Here is a 12,828-nt window from a genome sequence, read left to right as displayed (position 1 = left end):
GTCTAAAACACAGGCCATTGTTGAAAAGTGGCACCCTCATAAAGCAGTGGTTAACAGGAGCATTAACTTGTTCAGTGACAATGTGATTGACCACTTCAGAAAAATTAAGAAAAGTCGCCAACACCAGGCAACTTTGGAGAGGTGGTTCTCTAAAGAAAGCAAGCCTAGTGAGCCCCAACCCTCTACAAGTGGTGTTAAGAGACAAAGAGAGCAAACACCAGAAGCACAGTCATCTGATGTTAGCTTGGAAGGTGCCTCACCTTCCAAGCAATAAAACCCTCTCCCTCCTTCCTCCTCTCCAGCTTCCACATGCACCATCAGAACTCTCCACTAAGGTAAATGCAGTTATTTTCATGTTAGTACATTTATTTCTTGTTTTTATTATTATTATTATTTGATATTTAGGGCATTTACTCATCTTATTTTACCTTGAATCATGTGTATTTGCAGTTAACAGTGTCTTGATAATGGGTTTTTGGGGTCCAGGAACGGATTAATTCACTTTCCATTATTTCTTATGAGGAAAATAGTTTCTAATTCCGAACTTTTCCCAATCCGAACTGCCGCTGGAACGAATTAAATTCGGATTTAGAGGTCCCACTGTAATTGTATTAAGAACTCTCACATACACAATAATAGCACTATTAAAGAATGTTTTACGACCATTTTTTTTACGACGACGATGTTTTATGGCACTTTGGCCATTTTATGATGATGATGTTTTACGGCACCCCGGCCATTTTACGATGACGATGTTTTACGGCACCCCGGCCATTTTACGATGACTATATTTTACTGCACACCGCCCATTTTACGACGAACATGTTTTACGGCACCCCAGCCATTTTACGACGACTATGTTTTACTGCACCCTGGCCATGTTGCGACGACGAAGTTTTACGGCACCCCGGACATTTTACGACGACGATATTTTACTGCACCCCATCCATTTTACGATGACCATATTTTACTGCACCCCGGCCATTTTACGACGACCATGTTTTACGGCACCCCGGCCATTTTACGACGACCATGTTTTACGGCACCCCAGCCATTTTACGACGACGATATTTTACGGCACCCCGGCCATTTTACAACGACCATGTTTTACGGAACCCCGGCCATTTTACGGCACCCCAGCCATTTTACGACGACGATATTTTACTGCAACCCAGCCATTTTACGACGACCATGTTTTACGGCACCCCGGCCATTTTACGACGACGATGTTTGATGGTACCCCGGCCATTTTACGACAACGATGTTCTATGGCAGCCCGGCCATTTTACGATGACAATGTTTTACGGCAGCCCTGCCATTTTACGATGACGATATTTTACAACGACTGTTTTATGGCACCCCAGATATTTTGGCCTCAATTTGACCTACGCTACATGCACTGTTATAGCGATGTGGTCATGCCCCTTCTTTAATACAACAGACCCAGGAAGTGCAGAGTCAAAAACTGGATTTGTATCAAAAACTTTTTCATTCTTCACTTTGACACAAATATTCAGACAAAGCCACCTATGGACGGACGCCTTTCCTATTTACTATTCAAATGTCAGCAATTTTTTTTTTTTTTTTTTTTGTATACAAGATCGAGGCTCGTGAAAGAGCTAACATTAATCACACAAAAAGTCAAACCGACACATAAAACACAAAAAATAATGGGAGCGGTAGACAAGATGGGGAGAGAGGGGGAAGAACACAAACACAACAACATTTGAGAGCAGGGACATCGGGAGAAATGTGGGAGGGGGAGGGCTTGGGGGGAGGTAGGAGAGGTATAAAACATAAGAACACTGCAAGGACTTCCAGAAAAGAAGTTGGAATTTAAAAAAAAAAAAAAAAGTGTATCTGGGGTGAATTAGCGGGGGTAGAAAAGATCAAGGTTTTGGATGGGGGAAGATAAGAGATGGTGGTGAACATTTTACGACGACCATTTTACGACGACGACCAATTACTACCCAAAATATCCTTTTTGGTAAAATTGTTTTGGTGATGGTCGTGCCTCTGCGACCACAAACGGTGCTTTATCATGGAAATTATAATTGACTGTTTCCCCATTCTTAGAATTCCAAAATAAATTAGATTCTAAACATCAAACAAAGGAGCAATACCCTGGCGCTCACCTGGTAGAATAAACAGTATACTGCACTGAATGAAGGTATTTCAAACCAATTTCAATGGTTGCTGGAAGACAGGGCAGGAATGTAGAATCATACTAACATAATCATAAGACTTTAAACAAAGAAACAAAAAAAACTATTTTGGGGGAAAACCCCCCACCCCCAAGCCCATATACCTCCTCATACCCCAATTTGTATAATGCCTTGAACAAACATTGGTACATCACGGGTGATGAAGGTTGAGGTGAAGTTTCATCGAAATTGCGTGTGGAGGTTCTGAGAAGAAAGCAAATACCTATCTTGGGGGGCAAACCCCCCGTAGACGCCCAAAGCGGCAGGTTTTTTTTTAATGCCGTGAACAAACATTGGTACATCACGGGTGATGAAGGTTGTGGTGAAGTTTCATCGAAATAATGTGTGGAAATTTCAGAGGAAAAAGCAAATTCCTATTTTGGAGGGTCAAACTTGGATCCACTTTGACCCAGGTAAACCCCATTAGACCCGATTTTTTAAAATGCCGTGAACAAACTTTAGTCACAACACAACAAATATAATTTTTGCCAAGTTTGGTCACAATCCCATCAGCGGTTTCAGAGAAGAAGTTGCAAGTGTTTGCGGATGGACGACGCGCCATCGCATGAGCTCCCCTGAACTTCGTTCCAGGTGAGCTAATTATACCTACAAACTAGATGGTGTTCATAGAATACTTATCGTGCACAGTCAACTTGTTGCGAGCCAACTCTTCTGTTTTTGAACATTTTTTTTCTTTGACCCAATATGGCTGCCAGACCACGTGAGCGATGACATCATATATTTATATTCTCTAATATAATTTTTGCATAGATCACGCTCAATACATTTCAAACTGATCAGACTAAGCGTTGTCCCTGTCGAACTATGACGTCATAATTATGGCACCAATGACGTCATCGTTAACAAAACCTATTCCCCATATGGAGTTCATTACAATGAGCCATGTTTCAATTTTTTCCATGCAGCGGTTTTGGAGATATAGAGGTGCAATATTTTTCGTTTTTTCCAAGATGGCGCCTGTACCACATGACCTATGACATCATGATTATCATTAAAATATTCGGAAGGAGGAGGCGTTCCAATGGTGAAAATTTCGTGCCCATCAGTCCAACAGTTACTGAGAAAAAAAAATTCACAATGATCGGATAAGTGTTGTACTTGTCGAATTATGACGTCATAACGAAGGGACCGATGACATCAACATTAACATACCTTATTCCCAAAGGGGAGTACTTGACAATGAGCCATGTTTCAATATTTTCCATGGAGCAGTTTCGGAGATATAGAGGTGCGACTTTTTTCGATTTTTTCCAAGATGGCGTCTGTACCACGTGACCTGTGACGTTATAATTGTCATTAAAAAATTCTAAAGGAGGAGCCGCACATACTCTGAAAATTTCGTGTCCATCGGTCTAACAGTTGCAGAGGAATTTTTGTTTTATTCATACTGATCAGATCAAGCATTGTACTAGTCGAATTATGACGTCATAATTAAGGCACCGATGACATCACCATCAACATATCTTATTCCCCATGGTGAGTACTTGACAATGAGCCATGTTTCAATTTTTTCCATCGAGCGGTTTGGGAGATATAGAGGTGGCGTACGTACCAGAGGTGCAACGTTTTCCAAGATGGCGTCCGTACCACGTGACCTATGACGTCATAATTATGAATAAAAAAATTCTACAGGCGGAGGCGCTTCTATGGTAAAATTTCGTGTCAATCGGACCAACGGTTGCCGAGAAAATGAATTTTTAAAAAGGAAAAACACGGATGGCACACAGCACACGTACATACCTGAATGCTTAACCCCGCTTTTCGCTTTGCGAACACAGGGTATTACGAGAACGTCACTCAATAGAGAGCATACATACCTCCACCTGGTTGGCCATGTCACTCAATATTGAAGAATCATTCTTAAAAATTCTACTGGCCGGATCCGGATCTTCACCAAAATCGAATCGATTCTTCCTTGTCAGACACCCAACCGGTCCACCAAGTTTCGTCCAAATCCGTCCACAACTTTTTGAGATATCCTGCTATGTATCGTTTTTGGCCCGATCTCCCAAAGCTGAAGAATCACTTTTAGAATTCTCGTAGCCGGATCCGAATCCGGATCTTCACCAAAATCTAATCATTTCGTGCTTGTTTCACATGCTACATCTCTACCAAATTTCGTCCGAATCCGTCCACAACTTTTTGAGATATCCTGCTATGTATCGTTTTTGGCCCGATCTCCCAAAGCTGAAGAATCACTTTTAGAATTCTCGTAGCCGGATCCGAATCCGGATCTTCACCAAAATCTAATCATTTCGTGCTTGTCACACATGCTACATCTCTACCAAATTTCGTCCGAATCCGTCCACAACTTTTTGAGATATCCTGCTATGTATAGTTTTTTGCCCTATATCTCCCAATTGTGAAGAATCACTTAAAATTTAAAAGAATTATCTTATCCGAATCCATATTCAGATCTTCACCAAAATCGAATCGCCATTGTCACACCCCCAACTGGTCCACCAAGTTTCGTCCAAATACATCAATAACGTTTTGAGATATCCTGCTTTGTATCATTTTTGGCCATATCGCCCAATGGTAAAAAAAATCACTTAAAATTTTAAAGAATTCTCATATCCGAATCCATATTCAGATCTTCACCAATATCGAATCGATTCTTCCTTGTCAGACACCCAACCGGTCCACCAAGTTTCGTCCAAATCATCAATAACTTTTTGAGATATCCTGCTTTGTATCATTTTTGGCCATATCTCCCAATGGTAAAAAAAATCACTTTAAATTTTAAAGAATTCTCATATCCGAATCCATATTCAGATCTTCACCAAAATCGAATCGATTCTTCCTTGTCACACCCCCAACTGGTCCACCAAGTTTCGTCCAAATACATCAATAACTTTTTGAGATATCCTGCTTTGTATCATTTTTGGCCATATCTCCCAATGGTAAAAAAAATCACTTAAAATTTTTAAGAATTCTCATATCCGAATCCATATTCAGATCTTCACCAATATCGAATCGATTCTTCCTTGTCACACCCCCAACTGGTCCACCAAGTTTCGTCCAAATACATCAATAACTTTTTGAGATATCCTGCTTTGTATCATTTTTGGCCATATCTCCCAATGGTAAAAAAAATCACTTAAAATTTTAAAGAATTCTCATATCCGAATCCATATTCAGATCTTCACCAATATCGAATCGATTCTTCCTTGTCACACCCCCAACTGGTCCACCAAGTTTCGTCCAAATACATCAATAACTTTTTGAGATATCCTGCTTTGTATCATTTTTGGCCATATCTCCCAATGGTAAAAAAAATCACTTAAAATTTTAAAGAATTCTCATATCCGAATCCATATTCAGATCTTCACCAATATCGAATCGATTCTTCCTTGTCAGACACCCAACCGGTCCACCAAGTTTCGTCCAAATACATCAATAACTTTTTGAGATATCCTGCTACGTATCGTTTTTGGCCATATCACCCAATGGTAAAAAAAAATCACTTAAAATTTTAAAGAATTCTCATATCCGAATCCATATTCAGATCTTCACCAATATCGAATCGATTCTTCCTTGTCACACCCCCAACTGGTCCACCAAGTTTCGTCCAAATACATCAATAACGTTTTGAGATATCCTGCTTTGTATCATTTTTGGCCATATCGCCCAATGGTAAAAAAAATCACTTAAAATTTTAAAGAATTCTCATATCCGAATCCATATTCAGATCTTCACCAATATCGAATCGATTCTTCCTTGTCAGACACCCAACCGGTCCACCAAGTTTCGTCCAAATCATCAATAACTTTTTGAGATATCCTGCTTTGTATCATTTTTGGCCATATCTCCCAATGGTAAAAAAAATCACTTTAAATTTTAAAGAATTCTCATATCCGAATCCATATTCAGATCTTCACCAAAATCGAATCGATTCTTCCTTGTCACACCCCCAACTGGTCCACCAAGTTTCGTCCAAATACATCAATAACTTTTTGAGATATCCTGCTTTGTATCATTTTTGGCCATATCTCCCAATGGTAAAAAAAATCACTTAAAATTTTAAAGAATTCTCATATCCGAATCCATATTCAGATCTTCACCAATATCGAATCGATTCTTCCTTGTCACACCCCCAACTGGTCCACCAAGTTTCGTCCAAATACATCAATAACTTTTTGAGATATCCTGCTATACTGTATATCGTGTTTTGCCCTATATCTCCCAATGGTGAAGAATCACTTAAAATTCTAAATAATTCTCATATCCGAATCCATATTCAGATCTTCACCAAAATTGAATCGCTTCTTCCATGTCATACACCCAACCTGTCCACCAAATTTCGTCCGAATCCGCCAACAACTTTTTGAGATATCCTGCTGTACTGTATATCGTGTTTTGCCCTATATCTCCCAAAGGTGAAAAATCACTTTAAAAATACAATAATTCTCATATCCGAATCCATATTCAGATCTTCACCAAAATCGAATCTGTTTGTCCTGGCGAGACACCCAACCGGTCCACAAAGTTTCGTCCAAATCCATCCACAACTTTTTGAGATATCCTGCCATGTATAGTTTTGGCCCAATCTATCAATGGTGAAGAATCAGTTAAAAAAATTATAGAAGCCGGATCCGAATCCGGATCTTCACCAAAATCGAATCATTTCGTTCGTGTCACATGCGCTACATCGCTGCCAAACTACGTCCGAATCCGTCCACAACTTTTGAGATATTTTGTTCTCACAAACAAACAAACAAACGAACAAACAAACAAGGGTGAAAACATAACCTCCATCCACCTTTGGTGGCGGAGGTAACAATGCAACAAAATGTGTGGTTGAGGTGTGTTCCATTGGCAATGAGGTTGCTATCGTTTGGCAAGCTAGCCGTTCCTTATAAACTGTTTCGTTGGAGTGCTTCCTTGAGTGCTAAAGCCACTTGGGGCTGCTCTGCAAGGTGATTGGAAATGGACAACATCTCCGATGCAAAGGCATTCCTTCAGTGGAGTTGCGTCACTTTCTGGGTGTTCAAAGATGGCCGCCACTCGGCTTCATACTTTCTGGGTGTTCAAAGATGGCCGCCGCTTGCCTTCGAAATCGCCCTAACAACCAATGCAGCGCTTCCTATCCAGTTGGTATAAACATCTGTGGATCACAGAGATTTATTTGTTAAAACACACAGAGTTGTTTTCATTTGTAATTGTAGTTTTTGTGCTATTGCACTACCAATAAACATAGTCTGATAAAAAATACATGGAATTGTCAATTTTCCTCACGTTTGAAAGCAATTACGTTGGGCGGTGTATAAGCTAATCAAGCTTGCCTTTGCCTTGAGATTTCTAAATGAGTTACATTTTTACAATATATGTGATAATAAGGTGCGAGGCGGACGTGGAGTGCGTTTGAACGATCGTAATGCGAAAGCGTACAGATCGAGTGAAGCGATGAATGAGTGAATTGAATGAGTCCAGTATAAATTTATCGACTGAAGGATCGAGGAAGTGAGCGATGTAGAGGAGGGGAGTCGGTTAAGGGGAGGGAGCGAAACGGGCCTGGTTGCCCAGCGTTATGGAGGAAAGGACAATAGACGAGGCCCGCGGAGCCTTGTCCGGCCGCCTCGCCGACCTGGCCGGCCGCTTGCACCAAGGCCCTTTGGCGGCCGCCGAGTACTGCCGCGCGTTTTGTGAGGTAAGGGCCTTGCGACATCGCCCGTCCCCCCCACGGCACCGACTCGGGCTGTGCGTGCCGCGGCGCCATCGCATCATGTCGGCTCCTCATGTATCCGAGGCCTCGACCCCAGCGCTCTATCGGCCTCTTGGGCTTCATGTTGATGCTCCCTCAGAGCGATCTTCGAGACCCGAGTCATATTTTCAGACGTTTGCAGATCTTGTTAAACGGAGCCGGTTGATATTTGTTCCAAATGATTATATATATATATATTTATTTATTTTACAATGAGGCCTCGATCTGAGCGATGAGGACGTGTCGGCGTCCACGTCCATGTCCATCGGCGTCCATGTCCAGTCCATGGGGTCATGTCTACCTGATCCCTTCCTCGGAATTCTCACCTTCGGCCCACGTACGCCGCACGGTCTCGATTAGCCGGATTTTCACGAAGCACGTACGGCCAGGTGACCACAAACACAATCGGTGGTGTGACCATTGGAGGGTCGGGCGAGATTGACCCTTCCAATCCCGTCCGAGTCATACGGAAGGTTTTTATATCTAAGTGGTACTTTGCTGCTTCCTTGCTTGATTCTCACCTTTTAAAAGATGGAGCATGGACTAACTACCAACCATAGGTTGCACAACATATAACTATCGACAGGGATGTGCAAGGAGAGCCTGCGGGGACGTGTTGACCGTATCCAACGCAACCATCAATGTATCACATGTCATGGACCCAAATGATTCCCAGGCGGATGAACCGCATCCTCTAAAAATAACTGTTGATGGATTATTATGAAAATACAAAAATGGTTTTGAATGCAATAATAATCAAGAATGCAAGTGCACAAACTGTGAAGGTGTGCATAAACGGTGAAGGTGTGCACAAACTGTGCAGGTGTGCATAAACTGTAAAGGTGTGCACAAACTGTAAAGGTGTGCACACCTTTATTGATGCCTGACCCATCCGACGGTGGAGAAGAAATACAGGAAGGACACATTTCGACTTGAGCTGCACAAGAATCAAGATGAATATCAACAATGGTCAACATTGCTGTGATGGTAACCTCCAGGGCCGTGGAATTGAATAGTGGGAATGGTAACCTACACGGTCTTGGAATTAAATAGTGGGAATGGTAACCTACACGGTCTTGGAATTAAATAGTGGGAATGGTAACCTACACGGTCTTGGAATTAAATAGTGGGAATGGTAACCCACACGGTTTTGGAATTAGATAGTGGGAATGGTAACCGACACGGCCTTTGAATTAAATTGTGGGAATGGTAACCTACACGGCCTTGGAATTGAATAGTGGGAAGGGTAACCTACACGGCCTTGGAATGAAATAGTGGGAATGGTAACCGACGGCCTTGGAATTGAATAGTGGGAATGCTAACCTACACGGCCTTGGAATGAAATATTGGAAATGGTAACCTACACGGTCTTAGAATTAAATAGTGGGAATGGTAACCTACACGGTCTTAGAATTAAATAGTGGGAATGGTAACCGACACGGCCTTGGAATGAAATGTTGGAAATGGTAACCTACACGGTCTTAGAATTAAATAGTGGGAATGGTAACCTACACGGCCTTGGAATTGAATAGTGGGATTGGTAACCTCCATGGCCTTGTAATAGAATGGTGGGATTGGTAACCTCCATGGCCTTAGAATAGAATGGTGGTATTGGTAACCTCCATGGCCTTAAAATAGAATGGTGGGATTGGTAACCTCCATATCCTTGGAATAGAATGGTGGGATTGGTAACCTTCATGGCCTTAGAATAGAATGGTGGGATTGGTAACATCCATGTCCTTAGAATAGAATGGTGGGATTGGTAACCTCCATGGCCTTAGAATAGAATGGTGGGATTGGTAACCTCCATGGCCTTAGAATAGAATGGTGGGATTGGTAACCTCCATGGCCTTAGAATAGAATGGTGGGATTGGTAACCTCCATTGCCTTAGAATAGAATGGTGGGATTGGTAACCTCCATGGCCTTAGAATAGAATGGTGGTATTGGTAACCTCCATGGCCTTAAAATAGAATGGTGGGATTGGTAACCTCCATGGCCTTAGAATATAATGGTGGGATTGGTGACCTCCATGGCCTTAGAATAGAATGGTCGGATTGGTAACCTCCATTGCCTTAGAATAGAATGGTGGTATTGGTGACCTCCATGGCCTTAAAATAGAATGGTGGGATTGGTAACCTCCATGGCCTTAGAATATAATGGTGGGATTGGTGACCTCCATGTCCTTAAAATAGAATGGTGGGATTGGTAACCTCCATGGCCTTAGAATAAAATGGGATTGGTAACCTCCATGGTCATGGAATACAATACTGGGATCCGATGTACTGCACATGATTTTTGTGTAAATATGGGAGTTCATTACGCGATGGTTAACAAATGCTTCTTCTCCACGAGGGATCCCAATCAGGTCAGAACTAGTTTGATCTGGAATGACTCTGATCCATCAGGCCATCTCTCGTTACCCCCACACTTTTTGAAAAAACAACTGTCACGCTATTTCCTCCGAACATAAACGCTTGTCGAGAAATTCATCAAACTTGGTAGTTATGTTCACCACGTGGCAAGAAGGTGCAAGAGTAGTGTCATGTATGGACCCACCTACTGGCCAGGGTCAAAATGTGAAATACCCAAAAAGTGTAATTTCGGGCTCATTTAAAACATTTTTAATGAAACTGTGTGTGTGTGCGTGCGCGCACACAATCAACATTGGGGGTGAGGTATGAAATATTTAAAGATTCTTTGGACGTTGCGGCACCTTCTGGTGTCGTTCATGGTTTAACCCTCACCCTCTCCCACCCCCACCCCAACGTGGGGCTTTGGGTCTCGGGTCAAAACGGGAAAAACCGTTTTATTCAAAATCGCATATTGGATTATTACTGGTGGAACTTTTTGCAAATCTTACTCAGTGCATGCGAAGTGAAAAGCAGGATTAAGCAACTTGTTCACTTCTATCTGTCCATCTGCAAACTCGGTTTATGATCGAGGAACAACTTAATTTAAATTGAACGTTATATTTGAATGAGTAGGGTAGAGGATGATGTGGTTGAGCTTGAATGGTTGGATGTAAATGAAAGATAGTCTGTTGGGAGCCGTTGGTGAGGTATGTGGATGGACAAAAGGACCACCGAGGCACTCGGAAACATGGTGGTGGGATGATGAAGTTGGAAAGAGGATTGACGAGAAGAGGAAGAAGTTCAAGGAGTGGTCGAAGGCGAAGGGTACGGGAGCAGAAAAAGCAGAGCATGAAAGTTATAAGGTAGCCAAGAAGGCTGCAAAGAAAGAGGTAGCAAAGGCGCAGGAGGCATGTAGGAAAATGTTCGGAGAATGCTTGGATTCGGAAGAGGGTCAGAGAGCGGTATTCAGGATTGCAAAGCAGATAGCGAAAGAGAGGTGTGATGTGATGGGGGTGAGTTGCTTGAAGGATGAAGTGGGACAAATCGTTGTGGACTCAGATGGAATTAAAGGAATATGGAGGAGACATATGGAAATACTGTTGAATACAGAGAATGAATGGGATGGCAACATAGAGAGTAACCTCAGTTTTAGGACCGGCAGAGAAGATAACTGAGAAGGAAGTTGAGGAAGCGATAAAATCAATGAACAGTAGAAAAGCGGGAGGGCCGACGGGAGTTGTGGGAGATATGTTGAAGGCAGCGGGAAATTGGGGTGTGAAGAGAATGACAGAGATCTGCAATCTGGTGGTGAAAGGAGGCCGCATTCCAGTGGATTGGGAACTGAGTACCCTCGTCCCTCTATACAAGGGGAAAGGTGACCCTCTGGCGTGTGGCTCGTACCTAGCGATAAAGTTATTGGAGCATGGAATGAAGGTATTGGAAAGGGTGTTGAAGAGGAGGATAAGGAAGAAGGTGAAGATCGATGAAATACAGTTTGGATTTATGCCAGGAAGAGGAACTGCAGATGCGCTCTTTATTGTGAGGCAGTTGCAGGAGAAGTACATGGAGAAGAGGAAGAAGTTGTTTCTTGGGTTTGTTGATCTGGAGAAAGCATTCGATAGGGTTCCACGCGAAGTATTGACATGGGCATTGAGGAAGTTAGGAGTGGAGGAATGGTTGATCAGAGTAGTGATGGCAATGTACAAAAGAGCGCACACAGCTGTAAGGATGAAGGACGAGAAAAGTGGTGAGATTGAGGTGAAGGTGGGAGTGCATCAGGGGTCGGTACTAAGTCCACTACTATTTGTAGCTGTGATGGAGGTGCTGGCTCGGAACGTAAAGGAGGGTTTACCGTTGGAGTTGTTGTATGCAGATAATCTGGTGTTGATTGCGGAAAGTATGGATGGACTGAAGTAAAAGATGAACAAGTGGAAGGAATGTATGGAGACAAAAGGTCTGAAGGTGAATATCGGAAAGACGAAGGTGATGGCAAGTGGTAAAGCATGTGGTGAGGTGCAAAGAACTGGGAAGTGGCCATGTGCTGTGTGCAGGAAGGGTGTTGGAGTGAACTCCATTCAATGTACAATGTGCGCTGAGTGGGTTCATCAAAAATGTAGTGGTCTGAGAGGGTCATTAACCAGTGTGGCAGCTACATTCAAATGTAAGGTGTGCACAGAGGGAGCTGCAGATGGAGGAAATGTTGAGTTGGATCTTGGAGACGGCGTGAAGCTGGAAGGTGTGAAAACATTTTGCTACCTCGGAGACATGCTGAATGGAGAAGGTGGATCAGACTCGGCAACGGTTGCTAGAGTGAGATGTGCATGGAAGAAGTTTCGGGAACTGAGTGGCGTGCTGATGAGGAGGGGAATGGCGTTGAGGCTGAAGGGAAAGGTGTATGCTGCATGTGTGAGAAGTGTTATGATTTATGGGAGCGAGACATGGGTAATGAACGTAGTGCAGCAACGAAGGCTGGAAAGGGTGGAAAGGAACAGGTTGAGATGGTTTGGTCATGTGTTGAGGAAGGATGAAAGTGACTGGTTGAGAAGA

The 12,828-nt window shown here is 42.7% G+C and overlaps 1 protein-coding gene across 1 annotated transcript in view; it reads left to right on the top strand.

The window, feature by feature from the left end:
- The first annotated feature begins 7,678 nt into the window (after positions 1-7,678).
- Positions 7,679-12,828, top strand: part of LOC137427200 (uncharacterized) — a 165,467-nt gene continuing 160,317 nt past the window's right edge. Inside the window, exon 1 of the mRNA XM_068116460.2 lies at positions 7,679-7,875. Within this exon, the coding sequence (XP_067972561.2) occupies positions 7,756-7,875 (120 nt within the window). The 5' untranslated portion in view covers positions 7,679-7,755. The remainder of the gene's footprint in view (positions 7,876-12,828) is intronic.

Source organism: Myxine glutinosa, chromosome 5, assembly GCF_964187855.1.
Source record: "Myxine glutinosa chromosome 5, kmMyxGlut1.1, whole genome shotgun sequence".
NCBI classification, from domain to species: domain Eukaryota; kingdom Metazoa; phylum Chordata; class Myxini; order Myxiniformes; family Myxinidae; genus Myxine; species Myxine glutinosa.
The sequence above is the reverse complement of the archived record's forward strand: the minus strand, read 5'-3'. Positions and strand labels throughout refer to the sequence as shown.